Source organism: Cimex lectularius, unplaced genomic scaffold (genome assembly GCF_000648675.2).
Source record: "Cimex lectularius strain Harlan isolate CLEC.00 unplaced genomic scaffold, Clec_2.1 scaffold12, whole genome shotgun sequence".
Taxonomy (NCBI): Eukaryota; Metazoa; Arthropoda; class Insecta; order Hemiptera; family Cimicidae; genus Cimex; species Cimex lectularius.
The window spans coordinates 923,489-943,981 of NW_019392875.1; the positions used below are offsets into that span (position 1 = coordinate 923,489).

Sequence of the window (20,493 nt, forward strand, 5' to 3'; positions counted from 1 at the left end):
TAAAGGAATACCTCTGAAGGCTAATGGTACTCTGATGGCTCAAAAACAGGTAGAAACTCGTGAGCTGGAGTCATTGGGGTAAATCCAAACTCCAAAGACAGAACTGACTTTAAACTTTTTTCTTTAAGGTAACTCTGCTTAATTTTTCAAATCTGAAATCGTAGCAATTAAACACTGCACCAGAGAAAAAGAAAGGCTATGAATTCATTCCAAGAAGATTGCCATTTTCTCTGACAGTGAGACAGCAAGTGTATGGAATCTTTGGTAGAAGTCAGTGACACTTCACTTAACCTTGCCATGAGTCCCTGGGCATTCAGACCATAGAGAAGTGGAAAAGGAGCCAATATGAATTCTCTAGACCCCAAACCCTACTGTGGCACAAAAGAGGGTACATCCAATCGTGAAGAGTCCATAACCTGGTGGAGCAACACCCAGGCATGAGGCACAAGAAGAGACTTACAAAAAAAATTGCTGGAAGGTAACCACAACAACCAGAATTCTAGTTGGACTTCTGACAGGTTACTGCCACGTAAGAAGGCATATATAGTAGGTAGAAATACTGGCAGAAGGAATAGTGCCAGTAAGAGATGACCACAGAGCTGCAAGCAAGATCTTACATTGCTGGCAAGGCTAAGGAAGTTGACTAACAACCTGAAGCTGGCCGGTGGGTTATAAAAATTAAAAGAGCACAATAAATCAACTTACGTCAAGGTGCAGAAGACCTTGAGGCCACCTCATTTATTCCCATCCCTAGCCCTGCAGGGCCCAGTTGAACAAACCAAAGTACATAGACAAAAATAATAAAGAAACCGCAAGGCTGGTTTTGGTGAGGGTATGTTTTTTATGAGTTCAAAAATTTTAACTCCAACCCTGGACATAAAATTTACTTTATTAATTTACAACTTTTCACCACACTTTATAATTTTCATTGTATTGATTATAAAATCATTTTACAAATTCAAATAAACATTTTAGAACAAATAATTCTAGTTTATTTATTCTATGTTTGTCTGTATATAGATGTTTGCTCATTTTCTTTTTCTTTCTTTTTTTTTCAGTATAAAAATGTAGAAAGATGGTCTAAGAAAAAGTAATTTGTACTGGATTTAGAAAATATTCTAAGAGTATGAATCTTCTCTCTAAGTAATAATAATTTGTGATTATTTTCAATTATGAACATATAAATTTGCAAGAAAAATTAAACAATTTTCCATGTTTAATTTTTTTTTTTTTAATCTTAGACACGATGATGCGTGCATTCGTTACAAGGAAAAAAATACTCTTCAGAAAACAGCTGTTGAACTTTTTCATTGAAAATTCACAAATACTAAGATCAACTTGCAATAAAAGCGCTTGATTTTACAAATAAGATTTTTGTTAAAATCAGGTGTAATCGGATGATTTTGAATGCATAAAGGACCCAGCTGGGGGAGAAGCTTTCTTGGAATTTATTTCAAATTCAAATAAAATGGAAAAAGAAAAATCCCCAAAGAAAAAGGATTGGCCAAAGACACCAGAGGACTCTTCCGTAAAACCTGCCTATGAAGAATTCTGGGAAAATGAACTAGAAGAGATCATCCCCGAAGAAGAAGGTGAGCAGTCAGAAAGTTTGAGCACTACATTTTCACAGCTTACGATCCAAGGTAGCACAGCACAGCCTGCATCTCTTGGAGCCATTATCCCTTTTGTAAAAGAGCTTTTAGAAAATTTAGTCGCCAAAAGACCAGAGAATGTGATAGAATATTTTGGCGAATTCAGCAGACGAGTACAAGAGAAAATCAAAGAGACTTTCGGCATTGGCGATGTATATTTTCAACCATTTGCCGAGCTTTACACTCGTTGGATGAGATCTTTTGTGTTAGGTTTTGAAAAGGTCAAAGATGAAAATGACACTGATGTTGTTAATCCTGTGCAGCCTGTACTTGAAGAATCAAATGAAGAAGAAGAAGAGATACCGAAGAATGATGCGTATTATGCAATGCATATTATGGAATACACACTAGAGGATGATGATTTCGATGAAAGTGGAAGACACGGTAAGGTAGTATTTTACGATCCAAAAATTGATTATGAATACAGTGAATTTGAATATAATTTTCTTGACCAAATGAGAATTTTTGATGATGTCGGTCTTGGTCTGACAAACCACGAAAAGTATGAAATACATTTTGCCTTGCACAAACTGGTAAAACAGCGAAATTTACAAAATTTGAAATTTTGGGGGAAAATTAAAGGTTTATACAAAGATTATTATATTCTAGAGTGTGATATGTATGCAATTGAGGAAGAAATAAAAGATGAGTTAGAAGAAATCATAGAACCACCCCCTATGTTAAAGAAGAAAGATAGTATGGAACTTTTTTCTGAGGAAGAGGAGGAGACTGACGTACCATATATTTTAGATAAGGTTTTTCCAGACAGTGAAATAGAAGGAGAACTTGACATCAATGAGCCTGAGATTGAAGCTCTTCCAGAAGAACTGGATGAAGAGTTTGCAAACTTTCCAGTAGAGGAGCCCGCTCAACAAATACTGTCAGAAGAGAGAGTGGAAGAAGAAGAGACACCACCCAAGACTCCTTCAGTTTTTGAATTGGAAATTGCAGATGAAGATTTTAAGAATATGCCTTTAAATAAAATAACTCTCAAAAATTATAAATTACCTCCTTTACCCGTTCCAAAATGGAAGCCAGAAAAACAACCTCCAATGGAAGATCCTGGGGAAGGAGTAAATAAAAAAATTTATTTCGTTGCCAACAATCCGAAATGTGAGTGGATCCGTCTGCCACATGTCACACCTGAACAAATCGTAGTTGCGAGGCAAGTGAAAAAATTTTTTACAGGATATCTATCTGCAAGAATATTAAGTTACCCAACTTTTCCCGGTATTGAAATGAATCTTTTGAGAGCCCAAATAGCCAGGATATCTGCCGGTACACAGATATCACCTGCGGGATATTTTCGTTTTGATGAAGGAGAAGAAGCATATAACCCTGATGATGTCGCTGCAGGAAAGGGTAATGTTTTAATCAATAAAGAATTTGATCCGATGGCAATAAAAGACTTGACTGACCCGACGCTTGCCTTCTGGGTGCATCACACTCCATACATTTTAAAGCAGGGGAGAACAATATGGTATAACGTCAATAAAAAAAAAGCGCCTATGAGAGAAGAAATGTTTGGAGAGTTTGGTGAAATGGGTGAAGACGAAACACCAGGTGAAACAGGTCCACCGTTGTTAACTTCACTGGCAGAAGACGTCCCATATGAAGGCATACCACCTTGGACGGTCAGGCCGGCGCTCGAACTCGCTCCAGCAGATGCATGCGTCTATGTACGGTCGAATCTGTGGCCAGGTGCCCATTCGTTCAGCTGGGGCAGGAAAATTGGTTTTCTTTACATTGGCTGGGGAATGAAATACTGGCCTAGCGGATTCACTCCCGCTCTGCCGCCACCTCCACAGCTTGAGTACCCACAAGGGCCTGACATCAAAGAAGACCGAGATCCAACAGTTGCTGAAGAAGATGATTATAAGAAACAACTTGAAGAATGGTGGAAGAAAATGCATCCTCCAATGCTTCCCGTTGCAGGTGAAGGAGAAGTTGAAAGCGAAGATGATGTATAATATCAATCAAGTGTTAGGATTTTATCATTATTATATATTATTTTTTTAATGAATGTAGTTTTATTTTATATGTAAAAGTAGATAGACTTTGTGGAAATGCTTATGTTTTAAATAATAAAGTTAAAAATCAATAAAATTATGCAGTCATTATTTTATGTAATATTGATTCCATCTTGTAGCACTTTCATGCTCTATGTAGCATTCCTTGGCTCCACATAGGGAGCATGTAAGTGCTACCTAATATGAGAGAGGTGATTTTTGAAGGAACCAGGACTGCTTTCCTGTACATAGATTATTGACATCTCGTCTTGTGTGTCTTTTCATTTATTTAGACTGAATGTATTTATTAGCATGAATGTGTAGTTCGAGAGGACCGATGACAAAATATTGAGTATCCATCGACAATTAGATTAGTTGCATATTATGTATGGGCGATCAGGTATTTCAAATACTCCACCACCTTAACTAAGTGAATGGTATGTAAATGGGAAAGAATGTATTTAAGAGTGAAATTAGAAACTAATTGCTTTGGGGGCTGAAACGACCTTGTTGTCGACAATCTTTGGAGCCCAACCTTGGTAGCTAGACAGGTAAGACTCCGGACTGCCAAAATCTGAGGTGATTCTTGAAGTATGCCAGCAATGTATTGTAAATTACTCAAAAGCCCGAATTGCCAGTGGGCTGCGCGAAGTGATAGATTCAACTAGATATAGATGTAGATGTAGATATAATTTCAGGGTATAGAATACTGCGCCCTTTAAGAGCTATTGTATCCCCCGTGCTTTGTCTAAAGCACATTAGTGAGTCCTATTTCATCAAGAAACTTGATTAATAGGCCCGGTTTCAATGGTTCAAGCTCTTCTATGGTCACATTATACATCCCAAAACACTTCCTCTTGCGAGCAAGTGTAGCTCCGCAGTTTGTTAGTAAATGTGTTGGTGTCTCTTCTGCCTCTTTGTAGAATTTGCATGTGCCATTTTGGATTATTCCAATCTTCTTTAAGTGTCTGTTTAACTTGCAGGTCCTGTTAGCAATCCTATTAGGATTCGCAGTTTATTCCTGCTTCCCTTGACACATTCTGTAATTTCTTTTCTTCCGAAATTGGTTAGAAGATTCTTGGATTATTTGTGTCCAATGAGTGAATTCCAAAGTTCCCTGATTTTCTTTTTGTCCTTCTGTCTGAGATACTCATTAATAGTGGGTTCCTATGCCACAGAAGGGTTCAGGTCCTGTCAGCTGTAGCTGCTCCTTGCCTTGCAAGGGTGTCCGCTTTATCGTTGCCTTCTACTCCCATGTGTCCTGGGACCCAGCAAAGGCTTTGTTCTGCATACCTAATATGTTTAGTTTGGTTTTGCAGTTCAGCACCATCCTTGAACTAATGATATTTGAGCTTAGTGCTTCGATGGCTGCTTGGCTAGATTCAACTATATACATATGTGTATGTAATATGTATGTACATGTAAGAGCTGAGTTGAGCTTATATAAATCAATCAATCATCCATTTATATCTCAACCTACTGAAAGAGTATAGTAGATTTGGTCATAAATCATTACAAATGAAATATCAGGGTTTTTTTAAACAAATTTTAATTATTAGGTAGGGTATTTGAGTATGAGTACTTTATAATTGACTTAATCATTATATAATTTATTGAATATAAAAGAAAACAACACTAATACAGTTTAAAATGTCGTTGTTATGTGTGGTTTTTTGTATAGACATTTTTATGTTCACATTTGCCAGAATCACCTCTAGGCTGTTGCAGTCATCCATCGCTAGGGAAGAAAAAGAATTTATTGGACATTTTCTTTGTAAAAAAACACAAATTAATAGAGTCTTGCGCACAAATATCATCTATCCACGTAAATAAAGACTTTACAGGCTTGTGTAGTTTGTAAAAATGCGTTTTATTTAATTTCTAAGCAGGGATATACAAGGGTGAACGGACATGCTAGTTTAGATCCGGGTCTAACCTAAAGGAGATTAAAGCTAAACTTTGTTTTAAACAACAAAACATAACAAAAGAAATATATTTAAAAGAAAAAGTGTCCGAAAGTGATTAACTTTTGGTCGAAAGTCAGGCTAAATGTAATAAAACAAAATCTTTCTGGAGTGACGGAGTTCTGTGGCATTTGCATATGCAGTTCGCTCGGTGGACGACCCTGGAACTCGGTGTCCCAAGCGTTTTAACCTGGTTTCGCTCGTAGCTGCTATTTAATTCAGACTTTTCCGAATAAAGTGAGAAACGACCTACTGCCAACGAAGGACCAAATCGTCGAAATGTGCAGAGTAATTATAATTTATTTACCCATTAAAGATAAGACTTTTGGCTCAAACGCTCCTTGTTTGGACTTTGGAGTTGGCGTTTGGACGGCAGAGGACGTCAACAATCATCTGTTGATGTTGACACTTGTCATTCTGACAGCTTCGATACTGTCAAAATACACGATAATTACGATTTTATCAGTTACTTTTATCCTTCAGGACTATTTTAATTATTTGTACGATCTGTAATTTACAATGTTTTAGGCTGAATTACATCCTCGAACTCCAACACTTGCCATAACCCCTAATGAGTTAAGCCTGTGTGGTTTTTTCTATTGTTTTCATTTCGGAACACATTGAAAACAAAATAAACAACTATATCCAAATCTTGGCTGTTCTGCGCAGTGTCATGTTTTAAATGCCAACAACATTATAAGGTTGTTTCATGTCTGTTTGAAGTTTGAGTACATTTTGGATTGCTACTTGTTTGGAGCTGGCGTAGTTAGTTCGACATTTTGACATTTTAGATTCCATCAAATTTAATGGTTATTTGTTTGTTGTTTTTATTGTTTGAAGTTATGTTCATGATTTATATGGCCTGTTTACCTTTTTTGGGGGCAGAACTGTATCTCTTAGTCCAACACTTGCATTCTCCGATCAGTTGTACCCCAGTTTTTCTAATGTTTTCAGTTTTGAACACATTTCGTATGTATAAAAACCAGTGTCATGGTGTAAATGTCACAAACATTAGAATATTTTTTTTATTTTATTTTTTTTTATTGGCCTTATGATCTTGCATATTAGCCATGGTACGAATTCTTTGTGTGTTCAAATTGGGGGTTATCGGGAAAAAAGGGCCAGAGGCGACGGTGGGAATCGAACCCACGACCGCGGCGTTAGAATATTGTTACATGTCAATTTGAAGTTCAGGTCCACTTTAGATTGCTATGATTTGAAACTGGGGTAATATATAGTTAATATGACATTCTGACATATTACATTGCATCAAATTTAATGCTTATTATTTTAATTTTGTTCGTTAATTTCATCCTTCAGGTCTAGTTAAATTATTTATACAACCTGGGTTTTACAATGTTTTAGGAAAGGCTACATCTTCTAATACTTTGGTTATTTGTAATGTTTTCAGTTTTGAACACAGTAGAAAGTGTCAGTTTGAAGTTTGGGCCCATTTTGGGTTGCTACTTTTTTGGAGATGGTGTAGTTGCCAGTTGGTATGACATTCTGGCAGCTTAGTTCAATCATATTTAATGATTATTTGCAAGATTTTGTTTATTTTTTTTATTCCCAGCTATTTTCATTATTTATACTTTCTGCGTTTTACAATGTTTTAGGCAGAACTGCATCCTCCAACTATGACCCTTGCATTAACACCCAATCAGTTATGTCCACATGTTTTTCTATTGTTTTCATTTCGGAACACATTGAAAACAAAGTAAAAAGCTACAGCTAATTCTTGGCTGTTCTGCCCAATGTCATGTTTTAAATAACATCAACATTAGAATATTGTTACATGTCAATTTGAAAAGTTTAGCTACATTTTGGGTTGATATTATTTTGGAGCTGGTGTAGTTGCCAGTTGGTATGACATTTTGGCAGCTTAGTTTCATCATATTTAATGATTATTTGCAAGATTTTGTTTCATATTTTTTTTATTTCCAGCTATTTTCATTATTTTATGTCCTATGGTTTACAATGTTTTAGGCAGAACTTCATCCTCCAACTCTAATTCTTGGATTAACCCGCGTCAATTATGCCCACGTGTTTTTCTATTGTTTTCATTTCGCAACACATTGAAAACAAAGTAAAAAAAAACTACAGCTAATTCTTGGCTGTTCTGCCCAATGCCATCAATATTAGAATGTTGTTACATGTCAATTTGAAAATGTTTGGCTCCGTTTTAGATTGCTACTATTACTAGAGCTGGTGTAGTTGCGAGTTGGTTTGACATTCTGACAACAAATTTAATGATTTATTAGTATGATTTTATCTGTTATACTTCAGGACTATTCTCATTAAATTGTATGATCTCGTTTCAGAATGTTTTAGGTAGAACTGCATCCTTTTATTCCAACTGGGTTAGCCTCCAAGCAGTTGTGCCACTGTTTTTTCTGTTTGATTAGATTAGATATAAAGACGAAATAAACAACTACAGCTAAATATTGACGGTTGTGCTCAATGTCGTGTTTTAAATGCCACGAAAAATAGAATGTTGTTACATGTCAATTTGAGGTTTGAGTCCATTGGGTTTTTATTATTATTTTCCGACAGTTTAGTTCCATCATATTTAATGATTAATGGTAAGATTTAGTCTGTTATTTATTTTTTATTCCAAAACTGTTTCCTCCAACTCTAACACTTAAACTCCCAATCACTTTTGTTGTAATGTTTTCAGTTATAAACACGTTTACTAACTACAAAGGTAAAATAAACAAATATAAACCATGGCTGTTCTGTTCAGCATCATGTTTCACCATGCAACAAACATTAACAAATGCAACAGAAACTGCTGTTACATGTCAATTTGAAGTTTGAATCCATTTTGGTTTGGAGCTGCTCTTGTTGTGTAGTTGCTACGACATTCTGATTTGAATTTACTTTTTTTTAGTTATCTTTTGATACTGGTTTGTAGCTGGTGTTTGGATAGGTAAAATTTATGTCATTTTGACAACTATGATCCTGTCAAAATTTATGTAAATTAGTAGTTAGTGTGTCCTGGTACATTTTTAAATAGGACTTGTTTAGACTGTAACAATGTACTTGGCCTAGCCAACATGAGTAATTGTAGCGTAGATCAATCAAAATTTAAGTTAATTTGTACAATTTACTCATCAATTTTTCTGGGTTTGTCACTTTCATAACATATACCTCCTCTCCTAGTTTAATTCTTCTACAAATATTCAGATTCATTGAAACATATAACATTTGTAGCTAATAAATCTACTCCTAAAATAGAATTAAGTAAATGTATTTTATCTTTTCTCAACAGAATATGCAGTGAAACCAAGATGGTGAAGGTGGGTGAAGACGGTTCTGACCACGACAAGAATTAAAACTCGGAGTTACGGTTGTTTAATTGTAGAATCACAAGTATGCAATTTTATTTTGTTTAAACACAATTGTATAGGCCCAGTTGCCTGCACACAAATTCTTACTGATGTATTCTTCTCTTCTGTGGAATTTCCCAGAAAAAACTGCCCTTGGAAGTTTCACCACAGTAGTTGGCATTTTTACATCTGATAAAGTCTATTACATACATAAACACACGCATTAAGCCTGCAGCTTTTTTTCTGGGATGAGAGGAATGGTGGAATTTCAAAAATTCAATCATTCTCGCATTAAATACTATTGGATATGGTTATGACTTACTTTCATAAAAAATATTTGATCTTAAACCAATAAACAACTTTATATTTCTAATAAATTTATAATTTACTACAAAATAAATTATTACAGTGGGAGATCGGGGACTATTTTGAATTTACATGGAAGCAATGCTCTTGAGGTTGGGACTTAGCAAATTGATGCACTTTTTCTGCTTATGCACAAAATAGTTATTTCAAGAGTTTCATCTTGACAAACAAAAATTTCAAATATATAAGGATTCTTTAAACACTCTATGGCAATAATAAAAACAGAGATATGACCGAAAGTGAACAAAATGGGCTCATTAAAGATTTGTTTTTAAAGGTACGCCTTCTGAGAGTAAAATGAATCTTTTGTGTTTTTCTTACATTTTGAGGGTTGAAGCTTGTATTTTTATGTAGTAAAAATAATTTCTTGAGATCCTGAATTTGTTTTGGCAAATTTTTTGATCAAAAATGTATTTTTATGCATGCTGTGAATAAATAGCTTCCATTCAAATTATTCAGTGCTGGCTTTGTAATTTTCAATCTTCAACTCTTAAACTTTCAACTTTTTTTTTAATTTATAGTATTACATTTTTCAAATATTAATTTGTTCACAGGTATGGATGTGCCGGATAAAGAAACAAGTGTAAAGAAAAATAAGGAAGATGGAGAATTCACACCTTCTGTTGAAATGATGGTTCATGACTACGATGATGAGAGAACACTAGAAGAAGAAGAAGCGCTCGGACCACTCGAAGACCCACAGGTCGAACTTTCAAGCTTGCAAAAAGAAGGTGATATGCCACTTGAGGATCTTATGGCGATGTACGGCTATAATGAAACCGATGCGGCTTCTCAATCATCAGAAGAAATAAATGGTGACAGGTCTGAAACGGAATCAACAGACAGACTGGGGCCCTCAGAATTGGAACAGTTTTATAACGACGTCGAAGTGGAAAGTGAAGGAAACCACACGAGAAGAAATGTAAGGATAAGGCTAAGCGAGGACGAAGAAGATTTTGAATACTATCCCGATGAGGAATCAAGAAAGAGAACCATTATGGTTGGGAACGATTATCAAGCTTGGATACCAGAAGTTATGAATAAATACGAGGAGTTCCCTTATGAGAATGAAGACAAATTGGTTTGGGATCCAAACGGCTTACTTCAAAAAGACATAGAAGCCTATTTAATAAAAGCCCAAGAGAAAAATAAACGAGACGTCCCAAAGGGAAAATACCCCAGTGATGACGAACAAGCCCTTTTTCTACTTTTACAGTGTGGCCACAACATCGAGGAAGCCCTGAGGAGGAGGATAAACACTGAAATGTTCCACGGATCAATCAATCTTTCAGAAGAGGAATGCAAACAGTTTGAATCAGGTTTGGTACTTTATGGGAAAAGATTCCACCTCATTCAACAAAACCAGGTGAGGACGCGTACGGTTCGTGAGCTCGTCGAGTTCTATTATTGGTGGAAGAGGACAGAAAGGTACGACATCTACATGAAGGCCAGGCTTGAACAGGGTAAATTCGAACTTGACCCAACCTTCACTGATTACATGATTGGTCCAAACAGAATTGTGTCAACGCCATCGCCAATAGACGAGATTCACAGGACACATGACGACCAAGGTTTAAACGATTCGGATAACCAACACTCTACTGCGGAATCCGACATGGATAACGAGGCAAACGGTGACAGCAATCATTCATGTGATCACCTCAACAACGGCATGGAGATAATGTCGAAGAAAAATTTTGCATAAATGCCTATCATGGATTTGTTTCAGTTTTCCATTAATCTTATTTCACTTAAAAAAAAGAAATCACATCCAGAATTAATTCCGTGTTAGTGCATTCAGGGTGTCTAGCTGTAGCAATTCAAACGTTACTTATTTCAGTGATAGTTTTGAATGTTGGACAAAAAAATGAAACTTATTATGAAAAGTTTTTCATATTTCCATTAAAGAAGATAAAATTTCATATTTTATCCTGTATGTTATCTTCATTATAATTCAAAGGATCGAAGGCAAGATGAGTCAGAAAGCCAATTCCCATATACTAAGAAAAGAAAAAAAGAAGATAAATATGAAGGAGAATGGCAATGCTCAAAATTTCAGATAGTTCTAAAATATGGTCTAGCATATACTAAATGATGAATAAATAAATTATTTTCTATTTGAAATAAATGTAGTAAAGGAAGCCGGCCAGATAATTTACAATGAGTCTACCGTTAGTTAATCTAAATAATAGGGTCCATCATACTTTAGAATTTTTTTAATGCTTAATAAAGACAATTAACATACTGAAATATCGTTAAAAGATATTTTTTGTTGATCTCCCAACAATAAAAAGTGCCACCTTATTAGATATAATATTTACAAGGAATTTTCCTTTCAGAATTTTATTTTTATTTTATGGCTTACGAGGAAAAATTTGTAAACCCTTTCATTATCAAAGTCTTAACTTCTGTTTCTAGGTTTTTTAAATTTATCCAAAATGTTCTCATATGTAATTGTTAGAAAATTTGAAGAAAAAACAATTATAAAGTGTAGCTACTTTGATACGATAGTCTTTTCTACTATAAATTGTCGTGTTTTGTCTTAAACTTGTTATAGATCTCATTGTGATAATGTTAAATGTTGTATATCTGAAAATACTTTTTTGAATTTTAATCATAGGAAAGAAAACTATATGGTTTTTTTTTTTTATATAAAAATGAATCACTAAAATACCCTATAAAAAGAAAAAATGTTGACCCCCTCCACCAAATATTAAATTCATTTAACTTATAGATGTCTTGATTCGAATTATGCCAACGCAGGATTATAATGCATTTGGACCACTGATGAAGGGCACAATTAATTTCATACTTGCTTCCTAGAATCAATTAATATTTGTCACTAGACACCCTGGCTATCGGTAGAAATAAAGAAAAACTGATCGTTTTCTTAAAGTAATACTCTGTATATAATATTTTTGGTGTAATTCAATGTTTCAAAGCACATCAATTTTCCCTCCAGTAATTTTTTTAACTATTTATTTTTTTGTGATGTCCATTAAGTTTATTACACATTTTATATTGTTAATATGAATTAAGTACAATTTTGTGTTTCAAAACAACACAAAAAAATTGTAAAACACAAATATTTATGTAGTTTACTTTTGATACCTGTACAAACTATTTATTGATTGCATATTCCCCCCTTTGGTACAAATAATAAATGCAATATGCAAAATAAATGTTTGTGTGAATGTAGTAAGTGTACACAAGTATGTGTTAATTTTAAGTTTTTTTCAGCAAGTTTCTAGTTGCTAACTTATTATAAATTTATATTTTAAAAGATGACAAATATAAGATATGTTATTTAAAAGCGTTGTTTCAATTTTCAACCTTTCACAAATGGCATAAATTAATTTTTGGCAAGAATAACCGAATAAAATGAAAGATTCACCACTTTCTCTAGTGTACCACAAAAAGCTAGAGCAAACCAAAATGGTATTAAAAAAAGTCAGAGCCTTAAGTAAACACATTATTTCAAGCAAAGAAAAACTTATTTTGATCCAAGATGAAAATAAGCCACAGAAAGAACTTAGCAATTTTTACGACAGTATTAAAAATAAAACTTTTAAACACAGAAATAGCCGTTTTTTGAGGTCAGGTAAATTTTAAAAAAATGTGGAAAGGGCATACAGTATGTCAAAAAATCAGCCATAGACCGACTGATAGGTAGATGCATACGCTCTGAAATTCTTACTGCTACTGCATCCATTTTGACTGTTCCGAGATTTGGAAACGGTTTCGTGATGATAGCCAGAAGCCTCAAGAGCTGATTTTGATTGCCGAAATTGGCCAGGTAAAAGGTGTACGGGTCAAGACGTGGTAGCTTGCCTCAAATCTGATAGAAACTCACCCGAATGTAAGATTGGCCACAGTTAAAGAAATCTTTATTTACTTAACCAAAGAGACCATTAGTTCAAGAAAAGATAAGTTATATACATACCAATAAACACATAGTTTATTAAGTAATTATAATATTTTCAATCCTTTATTTTCTCATGATCATCTTATAACACACCAACATACAAAATATGGATGAATACGTATTATTGTTAAGAAAATTTGTCTTTACTGTGTTGAAAAAACAATGGGAATAGCCAATGAAACGGAATATAACATTTTATCAAACAAATTTTATTCACTATATAATATAAATACACTTAATTTGAACATATTTCAAAAACTCAATAAAAAATGGAAACTAATTTGTCAGTGAAACCACTTCTGGTGACCGAACATGGAGATTGTCACTTTAGAACTCTCTCTAGTAGCCACTGTTTTTTTGGAGCAATTGAGCAAAGCGGTTTGTTATCAGGAGTGAAACGTCTATAAACCGATCGACACAGTTTGTTAAGCATGTCTCAGTTCGGCTGTCCAACTTGATGCCGGGCTTGTCCATGCATTTATCCCAGCATATATCGCTGAACTCGTGTATCTGCAATGACAAACAGAAATCACATCTTCTAGAAAATTAATACAATATACCAAATTGAAAACAGCACTGGGCACTCTCAACATTTTTCATTTCATTCAATTCGTTCATCTATAAGGTGATGCCTAAAGAATAGATGTTCATGTAATGGTGTAATAAAGCAAGACCTAAGATAAAGGTAACAAAATAATAACATCAAATTATAAAAAGGTATATGACCAAATTAAGGAAAAAAAGAGGTTTTTTTTGTATATTTTGTGATTTTTCCATGGGGTTTATGGGATGATGAACCTGTAACTTGGTAATTTCTGATCATTTTGGCCTCGTAGCAGGTTTAATCTTTCAGATGACTAAATTATTCCTTATAAGACTAAATTTCTAAATATGAGAATTGAATGAATTCGATCATCGATTCATCTCATTTTCATTTGATTTCTTGATTAGTAGGCGCAGTTTCAGTGGTTGAATCTCTTCTATGGTTATGTTGTCTGTCCAAAAATACTTCCTCCTGCATAGAGTCACAGTATGCTAGTAGGTGGGTTGGTGTTTCCACTGCTTCCTTGTAGAATTTGCACTTTCTGTGCTGAGTTATGCCAATCTTATTCAGATGTCCATTTAGTTTACAGTATCCTGTTAGGATTTGAATTTTTTTCCTGCTTCCTTTTAACGCAATCTGTTACCTCTTTCCTTCCAAAGTTCATTAGGAGGTTCTTGGCTTGTTTGGGTCAAATGAGTGAGTTCCATTGTTACCTCATTTTCATTTTATCCTTCTGTCTGAGGTATTAGTGTGGATTCCTATGGCACAGAAGGGTTCAGGTCCTATCAGCAGTATAGCAACCTCTCTTCTTGTAAGGGTGTCGGTTTTCTCATTGCTTTCTCCTCCCACCTGTCCATAGACCCAGCAGAGGGTGATATTGAGTCGCATTTCTGTCTGTATAGTGATAGCAGAAGAAACCATTTCACAGACAGAAACGTGGCTCATCAGTAAACATAACAGCATTCCAATTGGCATTCCTAGGCGCTCGCTGCACCATATTCTCCTGAGTTGCTGGTGGCGAGCTGTTGCTGCAGGTCATCTCAAAGGGGCATGCGATGTGCGGCCAACCTCCCACAAATGATTTCAAATTGTTTGTGTTGATAAAGCATCTTGTACTTCATTTAAAATCTAACAGGCACTATGGAAAGGGCTCTTACAGCAATCATTTAGGATCTTCACATGAAAGGATTGCGTCTTGTAGCAATGACAATCTATCTTTCCTCCCTTAGTGTCATAATGTGCTGAATTCCACCACCAGGCCACCTATTGGCACTTCCAGCCTCTCAGAATTGGGCTAAAGCACAGAGACCATGCTCTGAGAAACTCCTACTGCCTCTGCGATATACCTAGCTGGTGACCTCAATGACTCACAATAACATTGTGAACTTTTAGTTCAAGATGACGTCTTTCCTTGTTTAAAGAGAATACAACTAGATTAAAATGGAGAAAAAAAAAGTGTTGGTTTACAAAATGAATTATCTTCATGTTTACTATTCCTAAGTTAATCCGTTATTAAAAATGAGGATTAACAAATTTTTTGGTTTGTATTTCCTATTTTGTTTTACCCAACTAACAAGAATATAATGGTTAATTTAATTAAAATTAACATGATAAGAATAAATTACAAAAATCCCTATTCATTTTTGCACAGTTTAGTTCACAATGTTATTAGGTGCTCTTGATACATTAAAAAGCTTATTATCTTCCTTTTTCTCAACTTTTGAGTTTACACTTTGTGATTATGTTCACACAAGAGAGAGAATTCTTTATTATTACTACTTTTCCCTAAATTCTTATTATTGCTACTATTATTTCTATTTTTTATATTGTGTAAAAATATTTATATTCTGTAAAATTTTGTGACCTTGTTGTTGTTCTTGTGGGACTTTAGTCCTAGAGTAAAGTATTTTCTCTCTCTCATAAACACCACCATCTAATCAAGTCTCTGAATCGTTAATATACAGAGGCAAAATATTCTACCCAACTGATTTTTTTCTTCATTTTCTTGATAAAAGAAAATTCTGCTCTTAATTTGTCTCATTGATTTGACCAATAAATATTTGTTTATGCTATGTTTTAAATAGGGAATATCAATTAGAGGTAAACACAATCCTTAGCCCAAAACGAGGATAAAGGATTTTTCAATGTTTAGTTTTTACGGAATTTAAAATGTTTATTCAGTCTCATTTGAATTCTGAAGCAATAAATTGTTTAGATTTCATCTTTGTTTTCTAAATTTCAAATTTTAAACTTAAAAATGTCAGTACTGAGGATGTTGCGTGTAGTGTGGCACTTAAGATCCATCAGGTATGCGTCTATTGCCATTGGAGTTCCCTACGAAGCACTACAAGACACCATTAGACGTTTTTACAAAACTGGGTCCTACCATAGAAGGCACGGTTCTGGATGCCCTAGGGTAACAGAACTGCAGAATGAGCGTTTATTACTTTAAGAATTTTGTGAAACAGGCAGCTTGTTCAAGCGATTCATCAACTCCAAGAAGTTCGAGGCGTCCAAATTTCTGAACACACAGAGTTCCATGGCTCGCATTTCCTGGAGAATAGTCATTAGACTTTGTACGATTGGCCTTCTGTACTTTTTACAGAACCAACCTTTTCAACATTGCTCAGTGATGGCGAGAATTTCAGTGGAGAGTCGCACAGAATTGGTTGTTCGTGGAGGGTCTTTGACGGTCACTCGCTATATGCATGAATAATTGGAATTTCATGCGTTGCCTATCCTCGATGAAATCAGTGACAATCCTATTTTAATGCACGATAATGCCCGTCCACACGTCACTCGCATAGTACAAACGTATCTTCAACAGCATAACATCAGAGTCTTAGCCTGGCCAGCCTGTTCTCTGCACATGTAAGCAATTTACATTTTTTACTGTTTTAGGCAAAGACTCAATTATTAAACGTTAACAAACGTTAAACTTTGATTAATATATACAAATCAAGTTATATAGTGATTCATCAACTCCAAGAAGGCTCGGCCTGAGGCAAAGGAGACGTCAGCCCACGTAATCCAGAGCTGCTGGCGGACACACGGAGGCAGGGTCCTCAGACATGACGCGATCGTGACGGCGCTGACAGGGGCTCTGAAGCAGAAAGGATACAGCGTCAAGAAAGAGCACCTCTTCGCAACGGCATCTGGGCGATTTAAGCCGGACATCCTAGCTGCGAGAGACGGCCACCCACACCCACGTGCTGGATGTACAGATCGTGGCGGCTGGGCCGCCCCTGCAGGAGCTCCACCGGGCGAAGAAGATGAAGTACCAGGCGAACCAGGACCTCACCAAGCAAGTGGCAGAGCTGATGCAGGCGGAGACGGCGGAGGTATCCACGCTGACGATCTCCTGGCGTGGCGTCCTGTGCCATGCATCAGCGGAGTACCTGAGGACAATGGGAATTACGAACCGCATCCTAGCAGGCATGGTGACAAGAGTCCTGCAAGGGAGCCATATGACCTGGACGCGCTTCAACCAGACCATGGCGATGAGATGAAGACACACTCCTGGGCATGTGTAACTAACGTGCGTGAGACCTTCGCACCAGAAACAGTGACAGTGCAATACAGTGCGAATAAGAATGTTGGGAGTTTGTAATCTACAACATATGAAGTAACAATGATGTAAAGCTGTAAACTGGTAGAGGTCAAATAAACGTTTTTGATAAGTGGGTGGAATTTTTTGCCTGCCAGTGTACAATGAAAAAAAGTCAGAATGTGGTGGGAATTATCATATCCATATTTTTCCAATCAAAAAATTTAAAAAAAAAAAAGGTTTTGCTGTAGTTTAATGGCTACTTTTATACTTACTTATGAAGGTTTGAAGTTGCAAAAGGGAATTGTTTAAATAAAAAGCTGGCTGTAAAAAAAAGCTTAAAATGATAAAAATAATCAAGGGATAAAAACCCCTCTAACCTGGGCTTGTAATTTCGCCTTCTCCCTCTCGACGAGAAGGAACTCTTTCAATTCTGAGTCCAGCTCTGAACCGTCGAGTCCGGAATTATCGAGGCTGTCCCCAGACGAAAATAAGTCCGACATTTTTCAACCGTGCAACTTTGAATTTTGTTGAAAGTTTTTCGGGCGGGTTGCAAAAATTTTGTGTGGAACGTGACTTTTTGTCTTTTCTTCGCCCTTCGTGCAACCGGAACGAGGTTCGACCGGCGTCCTGTAGGGGCTGACGGAAGGTAAACCGGCGACGTGCCCTGTCTACCACTTGCCGAAAATTTGAATTTTGTACCCTAAAAAAAAATTTCAACAATTTAATATATAAATGTCAAATTACTGTACTTTTTTATTATTAAATGTCTTTTTTAACTTTAAACAATCTTAATGAACCACAATGGTTAAAATGAAAATACATTATTTAATATTTATTTATTTTACAAGTACAAATATGGCTTTAAGCCCTCTTACATGTGCATATATTAGAAATATTTTTTTTTCTTTTGACAACCTAATTAGCTACAGCCATTCATACCATTTCTGTAATTGATGTTTTAATTTATTATTTCTTTATCTACTTCTCTGTACATTCACATACCTGAATGGTAAATATACAGGAATCGCGTTGCAAGTTCCAGATAAATTTCATACACTTTACACCCAGTGTCCGATCTCTCTTAAAATTTGAACAATTGGTCCATAAACTTGAACATTATTTGGGCCCAAAATGGTCTGGTAGTTAAAAGGGAGATAGTGAATTAAATAGAACTGAGTAATCTGACTGTTTCTTTCATTTTGGACATATAATTCACATGTATCAATTTCTGTTCAGTGGTAACAAATTCTTGTAGGCTGTATTATTTTGGATAAATGCTCATTGTAAATAGCATGACTCGAGCTTAATCTACATATAGTTCGACACATTTCTTTATTTACTGATTGGTTCTTAAACCAGCACGTTCCGATTGTTTGTATGGCTTTGTAAAAACATCCTTTACTAGAACTATGATAAATGTCTATTGTAATAATGTAATTTTAACTTTTTGAGTTCACTGCAGTTAAGGGTAAATGTTGAAGTTTTTCCCTGTGAGGTTGCTTCTTTTGCCAATTGATCAACCTTTTTATTGAATGTCAACCCTGCATTTGCCTTTACCCAAGCAATTATACCTTTAGTTTCACAAACATAGTAAAATAATAACAGCAATAATAATCCTTATTTGCAGTCATAATTGACCTGTTTAATTACTTCAATTAATTACGAGCGGGATTCAAAACGCCGTTATATTGAGAGAATTGAGCAACTGTGACAATTCCGCTCATGACACTAACTTTTTCATCTCAACCAAGACTTTAGATAAAAAGTATAATTAATTGAAATAACTTAATAGGTCAATTATGACCGTTGTAAAAATAAATTTATAATTGCTTGGGTAAGTCACATGCAGGGTTGACATTCACTGAAAAAGTTGATCAATTGGCAAAAGAAGCAACTTCAATCGTGGCTTCAAAAAGTTAGTGTCATGATAGCTCAAGTAGCAACAGCATATTGAACTGAAGGTTGAGGGTTCGAATCCTGCTCGTATTACTGATTTTTTCCTCTCGACCAAGCCTTTAGATAAAAAAGTTTAAATAATTGGAGCAGTAATAAAATATACAAAACAATAATGTCAATAATATATTTTTTAAAGTATTAATTAATTATAATCGAATGATGAAACCATATCATGAAAGAAAACGAGGAAGAGAAAAAAGGAACTGGGGAAAAAGAAAAAATGGTTGATATCATTTTTAAAAACTCAGATGCCATGGACCTGAAACAAGCCAGTGAGGAGCAGAACATACTTCCTGGGGAAGCAAATTCTATAGGACTGCAATTCTGAAGGGTAACGCTCCTCTTGGTTTAGAGGAGGGTAGAAGCCTTAGGATATAATTGGTGCGCTTGGATAAGGAATGAGGGACAAAAGTTGATAGATATTGAGGCCATTTATTTGGTTCAATTTTAAATATATATTTATTATATTTAGTGGTCTGATTGACCAAATTACTTCTTTCAATTAATCAACCTTTTTATTAAGGTTTTAGTTGAATTGAAAAAGTTAGTGCCACGAGTGGGAGCTGAAAGTCATGGGTTCGCATTCTGCTCGTGACACTAACTTTTTCATCTCAACCAAAACCTTACATAAAAAGGTTGACAAGTAGGGCTTTAAGCCCCCTTACATGTACATATCTTATAAATAAATTTAGTCTTGGAAAAAGATTTCCGGTAAAATCTTGAGAAATTTTTTTGCATTCATCAAGAATAACCTTTTCCAACTCTTCTAGGGTATTAGGACCTGGTTCTGGCACAAACTGATACTGGGTGAAGAAGCAGTATGGTAAATGTGGGAGTGGAATGGAATTCCTGGAAGTGGATCGAGGACAGACCCCAGGTTTTTGGCGGTGTGACAAAAATATACAATGTGATTTTTAATCACTTAAATAACCGGATTGCTGCTCAAGCACAATCCAGCTTTCCAACCTGAAGAAATTAAGTGAGAACATTATTGAACAGGAAAGGATGTAATAAACACAAATTTATTTTTTAATTTATTTATTAACTTAATCATTTAAATTTTTAACACTAACTTTGAGCATATCTGTGATGAGGGTGTAACAATTTTTGTTTTTAATTATGCATTTTTATCCTAGGTGATAATTAAATGCAACACCAATTAACTACAAGTTTTCCTCTTGCATTTAGTTTTAGCAAA

The 20,493-nt window shown here is 35.2% G+C and overlaps 3 protein-coding genes across 7 annotated transcripts; 2 read left to right on the forward strand and 1 right to left on the reverse strand.

Annotated features, from left to right (window-relative positions):
- Window positions 1–1,308: 1,308 nt before the first annotated feature.
- On the forward strand, window positions 1,309–3,672 carry LOC106665885 (radial spoke head protein 6 homolog A-like). Its single transcript, XM_014392691.1, has one exon. It carries the CDS (start codon window positions 1,469–1,471, stop codon window positions 3,620–3,622), a length of 2,154 nt encoding a protein of 717 aa, XP_014248177.1. The 5' UTR covers window positions 1,309–1,468; the 3' UTR covers window positions 3,623–3,672.
- Window positions 3,673–5,627: 1,955 nt separating this feature from the next.
- On the forward strand, window positions 5,628–12,633 carry LOC106665854 (mesoderm induction early response protein 1-like). 5 transcript variants are annotated; one of them, XM_014392639.2, is made up of 4 exons: window positions 5,629–5,913; window positions 8,897–8,997; window positions 9,364–9,597; window positions 9,875–12,633. In XM_014392639.2, exon 4 carries the CDS (start codon window positions 9,877–9,879, stop codon window positions 11,023–11,025), a length of 1,149 nt encoding a protein of 382 aa, XP_014248125.1. In that variant the 5' UTR covers window positions 5,629–5,913; window positions 8,897–8,997; window positions 9,364–9,597; window positions 9,875–9,876; the 3' UTR covers window positions 11,026–12,633. The 5 variants fall into 5 exon arrangements, with proteins under 5 accessions (XP_014248129.1, XP_014248125.1, XP_014248124.1 ...); XM_014392643.2 differs by lacking the exon at window positions 9,364–9,597 and having other exon boundaries at window positions 5,628–5,913; window positions 8,897–8,924; XM_014392638.2 differs by lacking the exon at window positions 9,364–9,597.
- An 804-nt stretch (window positions 12,634–13,437) lies between these two features.
- On the reverse strand, window positions 13,438–18,039 carry LOC106665872 (mitochondrial import inner membrane translocase subunit Tim8). The gene is made up of 2 exons (XM_014392671.2): window positions 17,717–18,039; window positions 13,438–13,755 (listed from the first exon to the last, which is right to left on the reverse strand). Exons 1-2 carry the CDS (start codon window positions 17,837–17,839, stop codon window positions 13,585–13,587), a joined length of 294 nt encoding a protein of 97 aa, XP_014248157.1. The 5' UTR covers window positions 17,840–18,039; the 3' UTR covers window positions 13,438–13,584.
- Between the last annotated feature and the right edge of the window lie 2,454 nt (window positions 18,040–20,493).